Source organism: Antechinus flavipes, chromosome 1, assembly GCF_016432865.1.
Source record: "Antechinus flavipes isolate AdamAnt ecotype Samford, QLD, Australia chromosome 1, AdamAnt_v2, whole genome shotgun sequence".
Taxonomy (NCBI): Eukaryota; Metazoa; Chordata; class Mammalia; order Dasyuromorphia; family Dasyuridae; genus Antechinus; species Antechinus flavipes.
The window spans coordinates 117,898,417-117,916,840 of NC_067398.1; the positions used below are offsets into that span (position 1 = coordinate 117,898,417).

General features: G+C 35.4%; 1 protein-coding gene across 1 annotated transcript in view; it reads right to left on the reverse strand.

Moving 5' to 3' along the window:
* Positions 1-18,074, reverse strand: part of LOC127556397 (phospholipid-transporting ATPase ABCA3-like) — a 234,964-nt gene extending 216,890 nt beyond the window's left edge. The window contains exons 1-4 of the mRNA XM_051989532.1: positions 17,992-18,074; positions 17,317-17,578; positions 5,949-6,058; positions 4,944-5,106 (exon numbers count right to left, since the gene is read on the reverse strand). Coding sequence (XP_051845492.1) covers positions 4,944-5,106; positions 5,949-6,058; positions 17,317-17,578; positions 17,992-18,045 — 589 coding nt within the window. The 5' untranslated portion in view covers positions 18,046-18,074. The remainder of the gene's footprint in view (positions 1-4,943; positions 5,107-5,948; positions 6,059-17,316; positions 17,579-17,991) is intronic.
* Between the last annotated feature and the right edge of the window lie 350 nt (positions 18,075-18,424).

Below are 18,424 nucleotides of genomic sequence, written 5' to 3' on the forward strand. Positions count from 1 at the left end.
ACCTAAATGAAATTAGGGTTTAATTGAGGTCTAGTGGCAGGTTTGGGGTATGGGGAGTCAAATAGAGCTCCCCTGCAACCCCATTGGATTTGGCGCAAGGATACGGAGTTAAATGAGGTCTAGAAGTGGCATGAGAGTCCCCAATAAAGGAATTTATTGGCCCGAAAAGCTAGATTGATAAAAGAAATTTATTATGGGGTTTGGAAGTAAGGTTAAAGTATAGTTAAGGAAATAGGTGAAGGTAAAGATAAAAGGACACTGGAAGCAGGGTTCCAGTGGACAGAGGGTCCTGGCATGCCAGGTGTAAGGCTGGCATGTTTGGAACCTCTGCCAAGAGAGGGCTCCAGCTTAATTCTTTTATAAGGAGAGATTTAGCTGGAGGGGCCTGTGGGTGGAGCCCCAAATTGGCTCAGACCTGGGTGGGGCTGGGACAGGCCCAGATCTTCTATTGGAATTCAAAGGGACCAGGATTTATGAATCAAAAGGTCCTGGATTGATAATGTATCAACTAGGTGAGGTTGGGAATCAGAAATAAATCAATTCTTAAAGGGACCACACCTGCATCGTTCCCTCCTCAAGTAGTTGAAACTTAAATTCCTTTAAGAAAAAAAGACATGGGGCAAAGTCTCTTATTGAGGCAGAATTGAAGATTTTCTCTTTCAAGGATTTTCCAAGTTCAGGGGTGCCCTCTTCATTGCTTTCTCAAAGAAGTTTATGAGACTAGGCTTAAATCACATTATTTTTATTCCCAGAGGTCTGCAGAGCCAGAAGATCAGGTCTTCGGCCCAAGTCACAGGAAGTCACATGATATCTAGGCCTAAGGGTCTCTAAAGGCAAAGACTCTAGGTCAGTGACAGGAAGTGACATGAAATGACATGACCCACAGGAAGCAGACAACATTGGTGACCATTCGGCAATGATGGTTATTTCCTTTTAGTCTATCCAATGAAAAAGCTTGGATTGATTGCTATTTAACCAGCTTTACTGCTTCAAATTATCAGGTCCAGGAGCACATGTTGGGAACTGAGATGCTTCCCAGGTGTGCTTGGGTCTTTCCCTGCAGGGACAAAATAAATGCTTTCTCTTTATACTCGAAGATGTCTCTGATTAGTTAATTTGGAGAAGGAGGTCTAGCACCCATCCCATACACAATAATGAATCATGCTATCTACCTTCTAACCAAGTGATGACAAACAGAGCGTGCAAAGACATACACTTTCTGGACATGATCAATGTAAGAATTTGTTTTGCTTCATTATGTATATTTATTGTAAGAGTTTTGTTTTGTTTTGTTTTGTTTTCCAAACTGGGAGGGAAGAGAGAGGAAAGAGAAAAATATTTTATTTTTGGTTTACTGAAAAAGATAAACTAAATTTAAAAGGAAAAATATAAATTTATGTCAAGTTGATTAAAACAAATGAATGTAACAAAAGGACATCTTTTGTATTAGAAGTTTTTTTACTATGTAAATTTAATTATTAAAAGGAAAAAAAATCTCCAGCCAGGATATAAAACTTAATTTCTCCACTACTATGGCACTAACTCAAGTTCACTTTAGTTTAAACACCTTAGGAATTTAAGAAAGCTGAAAAGATCATACAAAGTGGATAGAGCCAATTCAGGCCTGGATCCTTAGAGAGAAGTCTGTCTATGCAATTGTGCAGCCTCTTTTGCAACTGCATGGCCTCTGGAAAGCAAGTAGAAGTAGCAGTAGAGTGGAGAAGATGGAATGATTCAAGTGGACAGCAGCCTCTCAGCAATATCAGAAGAGCTCCTGGTTTAACAGGGAAAGCTATGTTAAGGACTGCTAAGGGGTCTCCCAAACTTGTCTTTGGGAGTTTCCATATTTTCTAGAAACACTGGCCCTACAAAATACGTCAAGATGAAACTTCTGTACTCCTCCTCCTCCCACACCAGGTGACATGATTAGTTATTTGCAATCCAAAATGTATTTCCTATATGTCCTTGGGAGGCAAGACAAGCACTAGCCAGTCTTTCTCAGGTTAGGAAAATGAGTGCAGGCCAGGTCCTTTGCAAATAAAGTAAATCCTCCTGGCTTCCTAGTCTGGCAGGTCCTAAGTTCCACTTGTGCCACAGCCTTGTTCTTCTTCCCTCTTTTCCCCATGTCATGCCTTTTCCTGTTTTTTCTTCCTCCTTGGGTTGTACTTTACTACACAGGCAAACTTTTAGAAGGACTGGGAACTCACTGGGTTCTATGTCCTGTTCCAAGCTCTTATAATAAATCTGGATTTTCTCAAACTGATGACCAGGAGGAATAAATTAAAATGTGTAATTCGCTGACACTGTAACAAAGGTCAAGGTAACAGTGCTGGCGTCAGTATCCCGTAGTTCTTTTCCTGCTTGGAGGGAAAGAAGGAACAACTCCAGGAGAGTATTCTAATTCTCAAGGACTGCTTGGCATTAAGCAAGCATCTCCTACCTTCCAGGCCCTCAGACACAAAAACAAGAGGGAAAAGAATTATTTCTTTTTTTTTTTCAATTAAAGTTTTTCATTTTCAAAACATATGCATGGATAATTTTTCAATATTGACCCTTACAAAACATTGTGTTCCAAATTTTCCCTCAATTCCCCCACTAGATGGCAAGTAATTCAATATATGTTAAACATGTTAAAATATATGTTAAATCCAATATATGCAATATATATTTATATAATAATCTTACTGCAGAAGAAAAATCAGATCAAAAAGGAAAAAATAATGAGAAAGAAAACAAAATTCAAGCAAACAACAAAAAGAGTGAAAATGCTATGTTGTAATCCACCCTCAGTTCCCATAGTCCTCTCTCTGGGTAGAGAGTCACTTCTTTCAAGGAGCTCATATTCTGCTGTGGGAGGAAAAATTCCAGACACAAAAGTGGAAATTTATATTTTAATCCAGAACCAACTGGGAGCCATTGAAGCTAACAATTTGGTTCTAGTCCCCCCCTTTCAAATTTATTTCATATTCCCATTCCTCATTATAAACTCTGAATTCCAGGTAAACTTCTGATTTCCTATTCTCCAAATTCCATGTTCTGTTTCCAACATCTTGATCTTCATGTAGATGGCTCTCCTTGATTAAAATACACTCTACATTCCATGAATTATAAGTTTTCTGTCTTCAAATTACCTTATTAATTCAACCCTCTGGAACTACTTTTCTAACTCACACATACAATTTATATATATATATATATAAATTGTATGTGTGAGTTAGAAAAGTAGTTCCAGAGGGTTGAATTACATGAATACATATATGTATGTATGAGTATAAAATAATATAAAACATTTATGTTATATGAAAATTATATACATATATACAGCATGTGTACACACATAGAAAGAAGAATAGAACAATGACTTTGCCTTTGTCTTTTATTTTAGCTCAAACTCATTTACACAAGTGAAAACATATTTTAGAAATTTCCAACACTAAGTCAGACAGCTATCTAGGACAAAGTACTATAATAACCAAATATAAGAGTTAGGGTGTTAGGATTCTTACAAGGTGCGAAGTCAGTGGAATTGATGAGATAATGATTCTCTAATTTACATGTATTTAGTACTTACTATAATTCTACAAGACTCACACTTTTAAGAGAGCATATATAAGGAGGAGCTCTTAGGGCCAAAGAACAGAAGCCCACTAGAAGCTCATTTGGAGGAAGCTAGAGGCAGAAGCTGGCAGAGGCAAAGAACTAGCAGCAGGAGCTCTCAGACCCAAAGAGAGAGATAGGCCTCTAAGAAAGCTAATTGGGCCCCAGGAAAGAGACAAGACTTTGAAGGAGAAAATAAAGGATTTGGACTTTAATACCTGTTTGCACTTGTGATTACTGAACTGAAACTAAGGCTGCTTCCAGAAGCCCCCCAAGAAACCTGCTCACAGAGAACATTAAATTTTAGAGAAGAACATTACATTAGGGAGACAACATTTAACTTTTAACTTTGGAGAAATCTTTTGTTAGGTGGTTGTGGTTTCCTAAAGAATTGTCAACCTATCCTTATCAGGGATATCCCACCATACTTTTGCAGGCTGGAGGCTAAGACAGCTTGGAGATGGCTCTAAAGAAATTAATTGAAGAAGCTGGTAGCAAGGAACATTGCACAACAAAGAATATGTGCCCAGCAGGGACAAGAGAAGTTTGAGAGGAACAGCAGAGACACCAGGAAGTGTGGTAAGCTGGTGGAAATAGTATCTCATCACAATATACTACAATAATTACGTGCAAGTCCAGCAAAAAGTAAAAGCCAACAGAAACCAGTTCCAGAGAGATAATTGAAATAACATTAGAAAGTTATTGGACACCTCAATATCTCTCTGGTGTCATAAATATAAACTGCTTGCAGCAATTGTGCCCTGATCATATTTGTAATCTACTCACCTATCATATATGGCAAAGAAGCATTCCCCAAATTTGTGGTGTGAATGCTACATTTTTACTTTTACTTCAATGCTATTTTATCTAATGCCTTTCCTTTAAATTATGATAATTTCCAGTTGACTAGTAAAAGTTAACATATCAATGGAAGATAATGAGATGTTGTTCCAAATGAATATAAAGCCATATAGCAACTTGAACCTTTGGTAGCTTTTCTGGTGATCCATGTGACCTATATACTCTCCATCTTTTATCCCCATTACTATATTATACAATTCACCATGTCTCACAATAATCACTACAATATGTTTCCAAATTAAATTTGTGTAAGCTTAAAAACAAAACTTATAACTAAGTATTTCTTTTTCAAAAATACAACCAAGTATACTTAAATGTTATATTTATAAATGTCATTCCCTTATTCAATTCCTAAAATATTAGCATATTTTGGCAAAAGGATATGAATATTTAAAAAAGTATAAAGTAAAAGAAACTATAAGCACTAACAGGAAAGCTAGAGATAACCAATTATGCTATTTTAAAAAAAGTAAAGAGTCTCTTACCAGGCAATCCTCCATCAACATGAATAACTTCTCTGGGTCCTGCACCTGAATAAACTGGAAAAAGCAAGTGTGTATTCCATCCATTTAACAATTCTCCCCAATCTCCTTTCGTTGATGGAATAAAAAACTTTTGATATACGGGAAAGCGCAGGCGGTAGTCAACCTACAGAGAACAAAAAGAAAAAAATCTCAATTCTAATAAGATATTAAAATTCATGGGGGAAAAACATTAAGAATTGATAAAATAGTGCCTAGGGAACCTAATAAATGTACAAGTAGACAAATAAAAACTGTCAATGTCAAAGAACAGAGAGTAGTTTTTCTTTGAGACATACAGCAAATCCTACTAGTGGCCTCTTTAATGGATTGTGTTCATTTGTTTTTACTATTTTCTCTTTATGTACAAATGTCTCAAAGTAGTTTTGATAACACACTGAACATTGTAGGTTCCATCAATCATAAACCAAACAGAATAAATGGATGAATTCTCTAAACACCTCTTAAAGAGGGTCACTCATTTCAAAACTTACTGTGCCAGCTACTTTTCTTTTCTCTCCTTGCAAAAAGATACTGAATCTGAAACATTATGAGTTGATCTTAGTCTCAAATCTTAACCATTCTTCCAGGCAAGTAACTTAACATTTACATGCCACTTTATACCAAGAAAGCAAAGATTTGGGGACCAGCATTGTCTTTTGCAGAGTTACAAAGTTAGAGTGGATTGTAAGAGATCAACTAGTCTAGTCTCCTACATTATACCAATCTTTATTGTTCCTACTAGTGTTCCTAGTGAAAGGTATTAGATAGCAAGGGGACATTCTGAAATCTCCTTCTATTCAAATCTTTAAAAATTTATCTGATAAGAATTCATTGACAGAAAAGAATGAAGGTCAATTGGGTAAAATAGTTAACTAAATAACTTGGGAGATCTCAATCAGGGGAAAGACTACATTAAAACCATCAGGCCCAGTCAGAATAAGAGCTTTAATTAAAAAATTTCCTTACATTAAGTGGCAGGCGTTCAGTTCTGTTTCCAATGATATCATTAAATATAATTGTAGCAAATGTCAATCCATTCTTTGTATCTTCCTCAATTGGTTCGATAAATGGCTTAACTGATGGAAAAAGTCAAGCAATGCATTAAAAATGTCTAATTACTCCTTTTACCTTATGGGAGAAAAAAATAGCAGCCTATTCTACAAACAAAAATGGTAAACTTTTAATGGTAAACTTCAAAAACTCTTAAAGCTCTGTAAAAACTTTTCTTCTCTTAAGGAAAAAATATATGACAATAGTGAATGTCAAAATAGACATGCATTGTTCTATTTCAACCTAATTTCATACCCGAGAGAATTATCAAATTAGATATTTCTTCAATTAATTCTAACCTTAACCTTCTGATTTCCTTTAACCCAATTGTAAACTGATGAAAAATAAAGGCAGGTAAAGGAATAAGCATTTAAGTGTCTTAGTAGGTATTTCTCTGTGTTGATCCTACCTATAAATAAATGCTATTATGACCCTCATTTTACAGCTGAAGAAAATTAGATTGCAGTTAAAGGACTTGCCTAGAATCACACAGCGAGGAAGTATCTAATATCTCATGTCTTCCTAACACTAAGCCTGGTGAACTCTATATACTGTGTCACCGAGGTGCCTACGAGGTTTACTTGCATTACATAGTGGTTAATAAAGGTTATTTCTTCTTTCAGCACAAATTACAAAAAATGAAAATGATACACTACAGTACTCAAGTTCAGAAAGTAAGCAACTAATCATAAGTACTCAGCAAAACAAAGAATAATACAACTTTCCTCCAAAAATAGCATTGGGGGTCCCCCTGAGCTCTCCTTAAAAACCCTTTCAAACACTTCTAAATAATAGCCTAAAACAAATTCTAGAGTGGCAGAACCCATAAAAGAATGGGGTAAAACAATCTCTAGCTCAAGACAATGCAGAAGGTTAGCAGGAAAGGTCTGTTGCACCAGAGTGAGAATGGAATGGAGTCCAGTGCAGGCTGTATCAGTACAGACCAAGTGTCAGCAAATCAGGAACAGGCATTGAGAGTCATGGAATCAACAGTAGCAGCTACTGCATCCAGAACTCTCAGCTTGCAAATGTTAAGGAAAATCAAACAACTGGTCCAAGGCAGGTAACAGGGATTGCTTACTGGCACTATGGAGAAGGACTCTGTTGCTTTACCCACATTCAGATCTGAATTGCAGTCCTGGGTGGCTGTCCAGGGGTGAAGAGGAGTACTAGTACACCAGAACTTGTTGCTGCAGTAGAATAGGGACATTCCTCACAGTTCCAAAGCGGGTTAGGGGGGGAGAAGAGTGCTTGTGGTCACTCACAGACCAGAGCACAGGCTAGGAAAGTACTAAATAAACTTCTCTTTAGATCACATCACTTGCAAAAACTGGAAACACAGATCCCTAGAAGTATCTCTAAAAGTAGTGGCACAAAACTCCAGAAGCCTGGAACAGTATGCTGGAAGCAGAACCCCATTTTAGCAAGGAGTTAAAAGATAAGAAATAGGCTGCAAAATGTGCAAACAACAGAGAAAAATCCCGACTATAGAAAGTTACTATGGTGATAAGAAAGATTAAAACACACTCAGAAGAAACAGCAAAGTCACAATTCCTATATCCAAAGCCTCAAAGAAAAATATAAATTAATCTGAGGCCATAGAAGAGCTCAAAAAGGATTTTAGAAATCAACAAGAGAGGCAAAAGAAGAAATTAGGAAGAGAAATGAATGAAAAAAGAGTCACCAGTTTGGTAAAGGAGGCACAAAAACATACTGAAGAAAATAACACCTTAAAAACAGACTAGGCCAAATGGAAAAAGAGGCACAAAAATTTCTGAGGAAAGGAATTCCTTAAAAAAGTAGAATTGGCCAAATGGAAAAGGAGGGACAAAAGCTCCCGGAAGAAAATAATTCCTTAAAAATTAGAATTGGGCAAGTGGAAGCTAAAGGCTTTATATGACATCAAGAAACAATAAAAGAAAACCAAAACAATGAGAAAATAGAAGAAAACATGAAATATCTCAATGGAAAAAAAAAAACTGACCTAGAAAACAGATGCAGGGGAGACAATTTAAAATTTACTGAATTTCTTGAAAGCCATGATCAAAAAAAGAGCCTAGACATCATCTTTTAAGAAATTATCAAGGAAAACTGACTGATATTCTAGAATTAGGGGGAAAAACAGAAGTAGAATGAATTCACCAATCACTTTCTCAAAGGTACCCCAAAAGAAAACTCCTTGGAATATCATAGCCAAATTCCAGAGTGCCCAAGTCAAGGAGAAAATATTGTTAAGCAGCCAGAAAGAAATAATTCATGGAGCCACAGTGAACATAAGAGAATATTTGATGATTTCCACATTAAAGGTGGTATGTTTTGAATAGGATATTCTGGACAGCAAAGGAGCTATGATTATAACCATGAAAATGTGAAATAGCTCATTGAAAAAACAAAACAAGGACTTGAAAATAGATGTAAGAGAGATAATTTTATTTCTTGAGAATCATGATCCCTATCTTTTAATTATAACTATTTTGGATTTTGCTTTGTCTGAGATCAAAATTGCTACCCTTGCTTTTTTTGCTTCAGTTGAACCACATAAATTCTGCTCCAAGCCTTTTACCCTTCTAATGCTGGAGAAACTGAGGCAGGATAGAGATTAGAGAACATTTTATTAATTTATTTGAAATGGCAAGATTTACTGCCACCAAATGGATCCATGGTTTGGTCTCAGGGCTGAATGAGACTATTGTCTCCAAGAATCCAACAATGAATGTTGGATACAAGATTCTTTTATAGGGTTAACAAGAATGATGACATAATGGGGGAGGTACCTAAAGAGGGGAGGCACCTAGGATGACATAATGGAGGGAGGTAACTGAGAGGCTCCTGATACTCTAATGATGTCTAATAATGGATAAAGACTTTTATCCTATCAAACATTAAGAGGGAATGGTTATAACCTGAGATAGAGTAACTGAATAGGACAATTAAGGAAACTGGGTCAGGACATTAAAAGGGAAACACCCTGACTCTATATCTTTCTATTTCAAATATCTTTCTTGTAAACAATATATTGTAGGATTCTGGTTTTTAATCTAATCTACTATCTGCTTTTGCTTTATGGAAGAGTTCATCTCATTCACATTCACAGTTTGATTACTAGCTGCATATTTCCTTCCATCCTATTTACTATCTAGTATGTACATTCTTTTTCCCTTCTTCTCCCATCCTTCCTAACTAGTGTTTTGTTAATGACCAATCCCTCCCTCAACTTGCCCTCCTTTTTATCACGTTTCTCTTTTCTTACTCCTCTCTCCTCATGTTTTTGCTATTCCTTTTATCCAGCCCCTCCCTTTTCTATCCCCTTTCTCTTCTTACTTGACTATCGGGTAAGATACATTTTTATACAACTGAGGTATTCTCTCTTTGTAGGTTGTGCTGTCATTGAGCCAAAACTGATGAGATTAAGCTTCAGACAATGCTAATCCCTCTTCCTTCTACCCCTCTGCTGTGATAGGTTTCTTGTGCCTTTTCACATGATCTGATTTACTCTATTTAATCTCCCTTTTCCTCTTCTCTCAGTAACTCCCTTTCCCACATTTTAATGTTTTTTTCTTTAACATCACATCAGAAACAATTTATATATGCCCTCGTCTATTTATTTCCCCTCTAACTGCCCTAATACAATTCCCAAGAATTACAAATATCATCTTCCCATGTAGGGATGTAAACAACAACAGCCACAACAACAAAAATTAAGCAACATATTTAAAGGAAATATAAAAGAAAAAACTTCCATGATATTCTAGAATAAAAGAGTAAAATAGAAATTAATGGCATCTACCAATCATCTCAAAGAGATGCCAAAATGAAAATTCCCAAGATAGTCAAATTCTTGAGCACCCAGATCAAGAAGGAAATATTGCAAGCAGACAGAAACAATTTAAATATCATGGAGTCATAATGAGGATTATACAAGATTTAGCACCTTCCATGTTAAATAAGTGGAAGACTTAGAATATGATATCCTGGAAAGTAAAGGATTTAGAATTATAACCAAAATTTGACTCTTTAGCAAAACTAAATATGATTTTTCAGGGAGTAAAAAAATGGATATTTAATTTAAGAAAGAATTTTTAGGCATTTCTAATTTAAATACCAAAGCTGGATAGACAACTTGGCTTTCAAATACAAGACTGAAGAGAAGGAAAAAAGGTAAACAAGAGAAGATTGCAGAGAAAAGCCAGGAAGCTGCTCAAGCTCTCCCTTTTTCCCTTGAAAACTACATAAAACCAAGCCTCTGAACAAAGTCTGGAATGACAGAGTTTATGAAAAGGTGGTATGAAACATTTTTCTAGCTCAAAGCAAGAAAGGTCAGTCTTATTGAAGTGAAAGGGGTGGACAGCCAGCTCAGAAAGCATCTGGAAAGCCAGTGGGAAGGGCTTAATCATAGCCAATTTGCAACAGAAATCTTAGTCCTGGCTCAGTAAAGCAGCAGCAAAGTACATCAGTGGGGCAGACTCCAGTCTCAAGTCAGAAGACAAACTGCAAGCCAAGGAAAAACAGGCAACAGGCAGGACCAGATTGGGTTACTCCCAGTGCTGTGAGCAAGACTCCAAATACAAGGGGCCCCTCTGTCAAAGCCAAAGCTCTAAATGACGCAAAAAGCTTGGGATAGTGCTCCCTGTGCCCCAGGAGCACAATTCAACTTTAAAGTCATGAAACAGGAAAAAGAGAGCAAGAAAAGAAAACATAAAACTACTATAGTGACAGGGAGGACCAAAGCAACCAACTCAGAAGAGGACAAAATGCCCACATGCAAAACCTCAAAGGGGGATATGAATTGGTCTTAAGTCCCAAAAACCTTCTTGGAAGAGGTCATAAAGGATTGTAAAAGGCAAATAAGAGAGGTAGAAGAAAAATTGGGAAAAGAAATGAGAGGTATGCAAGGGAGAGTTAGCAGCTTGAAAAAGGGAAACAATTCCTTAAAAAATATAATTGGTTAAATGAAAAAAAAATTCCAGTGAAGAAATCAATTCCTTAAAATTTTAACTGACTAAATGCAAAAAGAAAAAAAAAATCCACTGAAGAAAATATCTTTAAAACTAAAATTGATCAAATGGAAAAGAAGATGCAAAAGCTAACTGGAGAAAATCATACATTAAAAACTAGAACCAGGAAAATGAAAGCTAATGACTCATGATATTATGAATCAAGCAAACAAACTTTTTAAAAAGAATGAAAAAATGGAAGAAATAATCTCATTGGAAAAACAGTTGCCCTGAAAAATAGATCTAGAAGAGACAATTTTAAAATTACTGGACAATTTCAAGTAAGAAAACACTGAACTATTAAAAGTAAGAGTAGTTTTATGGGAAAAAACACAACAAAATAGATGTTTGATTAATTTGATTAAAAAAAGAAGAAAATCAAATTACCAGCCTCAGAAAAAGAAAAGGGTGAATTTACCACCAATGAAGAAAAAATTAAAGCAATAATAAAAAATTATTTGTCCAACCTGTATGCCAACAAATCTGACAATGTAACTGAAATGGATGAATATTTACAGAAATATACATTGTCCATCTCAACAGAAGAGGAAATAAAATACTTAACCCCATTTGAGAAAAAGAAATTGAACAAGCCATCAATGAGCTCCCTAAGAAAAAATCTCTAGGACCAGATGGATTTACAAGTGAATTCTACCATTTAAAGAACAGTTAATTCCATTAATATGTAAACTATTTGGAAAAATAAGCTAAGGAGGAGTCCTGTCAAATTCCTTTTATGGCACAAATATGGTGCTGATACCTAAATTAGGAACAGCCAAAACAGAGAAAGAAAACTATAGTCCAATTTTCCTAATGAACACTGATGCAAAAAATTTGAACAAAATATTTGCAAAATGATTATAACAACTGAGCAGCAGGATAATATACTATGACCAAGTGGGATTTATATCAAGAATGAAGAGCTGGGTCAATAAAAGTAAAACTACTGGCAAAACTGACTATATCAATAACAAAACAGAAATCACATGATAATCTCAATGGATGCAGAAAAAGCTTTTGACAAAATATAGCACCCATTCCTTTTAAAAACACAAGAGAGGATAGGAATGAAGTTTTCCTTAAAATGATAAACAGCATCTGTCTAAAACAGCATGCACTATATGTAATGGGGAGAAGCTAATTGCATTGCCATTAAGATCAGGGTTGAAACAAGGATGCCTATTATCACCACTATTATTCAATATTGTACTAGAAATATTAGCTCTAGCAATAAGAAAAAGAAATAGAAGGAATTCGAGTTAGGCAATGATGAAATAAAACTATCAGTCTTTGCAGATGATATGATGAAATTAGAGAATCCTAGAGAATCCAACTTGAAACAATTAACAACTTGAGTAAAGTTTAAGGATATGAAATAAACCCACATAAATGATTAGCATTTTTATAGGTTACTAACAAAGCCCAGCAGTAAGAGATAGAAAGAGAAATTCCACTTAAAATAACTATAGATAAAATAAAATATTTGGGTGTATACCTGCCAAGACAAAGTCAGGAGCTATATGAACACAATTACAAAACACTTTTCATACAAATAAAGTCAGATACAAACAACTGGAAGAATATTAATTGCTTATGGGTAGGCTGAGCTAATATAATAAAAATAATAATTTTACCTAAATAAGTCTACTTATTCAGTGCCATACCTATCAAACTGCCAAAAAATTACTTTATAGAGCTGGGGAAAATAATTACAAAATTTAACTAGAAAAAATTTAACTAGAAATTCCTTTATCAAAGGAATTAATGAAAAAAAAATACAACAAAAGGTGGCTTAGCTGTATCAGACTTAAAACTCCATTATAAAATAGCAGGCATCAAAAACCATCTCTTATTGGCTAATGGATCTCTGATGACTACTGGGCTTATATCCCAAAGAGATACTAAAGAAGGGAAAGGGACCTGTATGTGCCAAAATGTTTGTGGCAGCTCTGTTTGTAGTGGCTAGAAACTGGAAAATGAATGGATGCCCATCAATTGGAGAATGGTTGGGTAAATTGTGGTATGTGAATGTTATGGAATATTATTGTTCTGTAAGAAATGACCAGCAGGATGAATACAGAGAGACTTGGAGAGACTTACATGAACTGATGCTAAGTGAAATGAGCAGAACCAGGAGATCATTATATACACCTCAACAACGATACTGTATGAGGATGTATTCTGATGGAAGTAGATCTCTTCGATAAAGAGAACTAATTCAGTTTCAATTGATCAAGGATGGATAGAAGCAGCTACACCCAAAGAAAGAACACTGGGAAATGAATATAAACTGCTTGAATTTTTGTTTTTCTTCCCGGGTTATTTATACCTTCTGAATCCAATTCTCCCTGTGCAACAAGAGAACTGTTTGGTTCTGCACACATATATTGTATCTAGGATATACTATGGCATATTTAACATGTATAGGACTGCTTGCCATCTGGGGGAGGGGGTGGAGGGAGGGAGGGGAAAAGTTGGAATAGAAGTGATTGCAAGGGATAATGTTGTAAAAAATTACCCTGGCATGGATTCTGTCAATAAAAAGTTATAGTTAAAAAAAAGAAAGAAAGAAAATGAATGTTTCCAGCAACATAGGCAATTTGTATTTTTCAGAAAAGTTGAAAGCCTGGAAAGATTTAAATAAATTGATGAGGTTACAGGTTGTAGTCAAATTCTCCCCAAACCACTACCACCAAAATGATGGGATATAGAGTGATATCCAAAAAGTATATTGGAGTTACAGGCTTGTGTCACGGATTATCTCAAAAGAATTGTAAGTTTAGATAGACACATCCTCCAAAATCAAGGGGCAAAGATTTTATTGTGCTGCTAAAGAGTAGGCTAAATGCCTAGCAGTCTTCAGCAAGGAAAAGGGGTTTTAAACAATTAACAAGGGGGAAGACAAGTTCCTTAGCAGAGATCCATTAAAGTGTTCAAAGTGGGAGATTACAGCACTAATCCTAAAAGGAGTTTAAGATCCTAATAGGTGTCAGTTCTTGGAATGTTTAGCCGGGGGCTAATCCCCTAAAGGAATTAGCAAATTGATGAAGTACAGTTCTTTTATAGAAGAAATGTAATGGACTATTATTGTTCTATAAGAATTGATAAACAGGCTGATTTCAGAATAGCCTGGAAAGATCTACATGATCTGATATATATAAGTTAAGTGAGCAGGACCAGGAAACAGGGTACACAATAATACAAGATTATGTGATGAACTGACTTTCAACAATGAAGTGATTCAAGGCAATTCCAATAGATTTGGGATAGAAAATGTCATGTGCATATAAAGAGAAAATTATGGAGACTAAATATGGATCAAAGCATAATATTTATACCTTTTTTGTTTGTTTTTTTCTTTTTTTTTTCCCCCCTGATTTTTTTTTTTTTTTTTTTTTGGTACAACATGTTTAAAAGGATCACACATTTAATCTATATCAAATTACTAGTTGTCTTGGGAAGGGAGAAAGTAAGGGGGAGGGGAATTTTGAACATAAAGTCTTACAAGAATGAATGTTGGAAACTATCTACATATGTATTGGGGGGGGAATGCAATTAAGAATTTTAAAAAAATAAAAATTTTTATAAATGTTCCTTAAGCAAATAAGTAAATAAAGTTGGGATAAAGGTAAAAATGAAAGAGTAGTGAGCAAAAGGAAGGGCTACAGTTTGTAGATATAGACAGTACTGAGAGCTTCTGCTGCAACAACAATTATGCCCTATCAAACATAATATCAAGCATTATTATAGTAAATTAAGGATTTACTATATGCCAAATATTGTACTAAGTTCTGAGCATATAAAGAAAGAGGAAACCAGTATCTGAAGGAGCTCACAGTGTAATGGGGAGATAACATAAAAACACTTTTATACAAACAAGATACCTACAGGATAAATTGGATCATAAACAGAGGGGAGGCACTATTATTGAAGGGAATGGGCTTTTTGTAGAAAGAGGGATTTTAGCTGGAATTCGAAGGAAGCTAAGAAGGAGAGCATTTCAAATATGGAAAGAAAACTAGTTAAAATGCCTGTAACCAACAGATGGAATATCTTGTGTGAAAAATACTAAGGAGGCCAGAGGCATAGAATATTTGGGGATGTGTGTGGAAAGATTAAAGTTTAAGAAGACTAGAAAGGTATAAGAGACCAGGCTATTGAGATAATTTATAAATGATGAAAATTTCTCAGTCTAAGTCACATGAGACCTATACTCAAATCTCGAACCCTGGGTTGCAGGGTTCTCTGAAGATCTCTTTAGGTCTCTAAAGGTCAGACCCTCAAGAAGTCACACCCACAGGAAGTGATGTGACCCACAGGAAGCAGACACTGGTAAAGGATGGTTACTTCCTTTTAAACTATCCAATGAAAAGGTTTGGGTCTTTTCCCATTTAACCAGGTGCTCTACTTCCCGACTTCAAGTTCAAGAGCACATAACAGCAGTTGGGATAGCTCCCAGGTGTGTCTGGTCCTCTCCCTGTAGGGATTAAATAAATGCTTTCTCTTTGTACCTGAATTTTCTTTGGTTAGTTAATTTGGGAAAGGGGGTCTAGCACCCATCCCACACATAATGTAAAACATGACATATAATGTATGTTTATTTGTTGATCTGTTTTATTTTTCTCAATTTTTGTTGTTGTTTTAAGAGATGACCCTTTGGTAGGTGGAAGAGAAATATATTGGGACATATTGATAAAAAATCAATGAAAATGTTCAAAGAAAAAGATAAGTCTAAAGAAAGATTCCCTTAGCCTACCAGCAGTCTTCCATCTAGTTTGTAATCAAAACATTATCTAACACTTTTTAAACAAGCTGCAAGTCTGCATTCAACCCATATTTCTAAGCACTTGGTGGCTCCCTGCTCCCATTGCCAAAGCTATGAAGATTTCTTCCTCCATAATAAATCTCAACTCAAAAACATGTTCCCACAGCAATCCAGTGAAACATGAGTACCAAAGCAGAAAAAGATCCACAGTTGGAATCAGAAGACCTGACTTCAGATACTGACAATACCACTTACTAGGTATGTTCACTTCACTGATGCCAGTTTTCTTCCTGACAAGAGTGTTCCCCAAGAGTACTTATATTCTGCAACTCAAAGGTCTAACATGAGGAAAGCATGATGAATATGATGGGGGAACCCTAAAACTGTCCTTGACTTTGGGGTGAGCCCTGAAACTCTCCTGACAGGGACCCATCCTTGGGGCAGTTAAGTGATTTCATTAAGCTTGGCCCAGGACCACTCCTTACTTAGCTCGAACTTAAGTGGTCTCATTTAGCTAGAGATCTGAACCTGATATTTCTATTGAGCAGCTGGCTGCACCCTCTATTGCTACTGGAAATCTAGGCCTGGGGACAGTGACAACATTGCACTAAATTGAAACTTCCTATTTAAAGGGAAATTTGGGGGCTCATTTCTTTGCAGAGGCCTAAAAGCAGGAATCATGCCATGCCAAGGGACTTCTCTTTGGCATAGCTGCCTGTCAGGATCTCTGCCTGCTATGAAAACTTCCTCTTCTCAGCATTAATCCCTATTTATTTCTCTGCCACGATTTCTCTGTTAGGACCTTTATCTCTCTGTTAGGACCTTGCTACTGAAGAAGTCAGTCTCCTAGCAAAAGCTGGTTTCTCATCCAACAATAAACTTCCCTTTTTGCCACCTAAAACTTTTTGGGTTCGTGAATTCTTTCACGAAGGACCTGTGCTGACCAAAGAGGGATTCCTATAACTCTCTGCACTGCCACTAACCTCATCATATATTGTGAATACAAGTGTGAATAATTATATTAGTATTAAGTCTTCTATTGCTGACAATAAAATTTAAATGATTATGGATTAATATTCTATGAAATAACCTGAAAAATCTAGGCATTTAGCAGGTTCCCCCCTCCCTCCCATGGGAAAATGCATTCCATGTTCCAAATAATAAATAGGCAAATTAACTTATGTAGCAGAATTGTTTTTCATTTCACAATCTTGGAAATTACATATCTGAAGATTTTATAATGCTCGTCTATTGTAAAGTACTACTAATAAAACAGAACTATTTTCTAATTGTTACTAGTAGATTATAATTTGTTGATAATTGCATACTAGTCTCATCATCTGTCCCTGCTTTGAGCTCAAGATTTCAAAGTTATTTTAGCTTAATTTTATTTTTGTACTTTCAGTTTTGTAATTCATGTATACATACACACAGTTGCAATGAGATTAGAACCTTATCATATTACAGGTCTAGGATAAATCACATTTAAAAATTAGAAAACGTCTTTTTTGCCCCAAAGTCTCACCTAATACATCCAAGTCGAAGGACTTTTCCACTTTCGTAGCTAGCATCTTCACAAGATGACTTTCAGAAGGGGCATAATATAGTTCCAAGAAATCTGGTGGAAAGATTTTAACAAAGTCGTTGGGTAGATCATCAATGGGTAAAGATGGGTATCTTATAGAATTCCGAGCTTCTGGTTTGCTTTTCAAACGAAGTGCAATTAAAATTCCAGCAGACAGCAATGGCAAAAAGATTTCTAAGAAGGTTGATATAAACATGCGCTTCTAAAAGAAAAATGAAAAATTCCATGTTAAACCAAAGTAAGGCCCAAATAAAAGGCATGTGGAAGGGTTCTTCTTCCAGCCTCATTCCATTGTGTCCAGAAAAGGAAAACAAGAACTGAAACGAGTCATTTGGAAGAGCTCCAATAATCTTTTTTGTAATAAACTGAACTCACATCAAAAACATTTTCTTTGAAAATTAGATAATTATGTATGTACACACACATATATGTATACATAAATACATACATACACACACATATATACATATGATGATATCAACCATTATAGAACATTGTACATTTGCTAATCAGGTGACTTTTATTTTTTCTGAACAATTTTTTCAAAATTGTTTAAAAAATGTTTTAGTCTCTCTCAGAGTCCTACATTTTTTGACAGATGCATCTTATACTTACCTTTAAGATATAATTTTTCCAGAGAAGAAGCTTAAACAATCTATATACTCTCATTCTTCTGTTTTGAAGAAAAGTTCACCACTATATTGGGCCAAAGGAAAATAAAAAATTATATATTTAATAAAAATAAATGCAGATTTATTAAAAATAAATACAATCATTGTAATAGACACCTTTTTTTTCCCTATGTTTTTTCTTTACTGTCTCTTTTCTAATTATTTCTAAGTCTGACATTAAAAAAACAAACAGGAAAACAAGATTGTTTACTGGGCTTTTAAAAGACAATAAATTAAGTGTTTATGTCACTGTTCTTTTGTTCCATTTGTGAACTTTTTATAAGCAGTGACTGGTGGTATAATGGAAAAATTACTGGATTTGGATCAAAGGATCTGGGTTCAAATTTCATTAAAATTACTCACTATTTCTATGACTA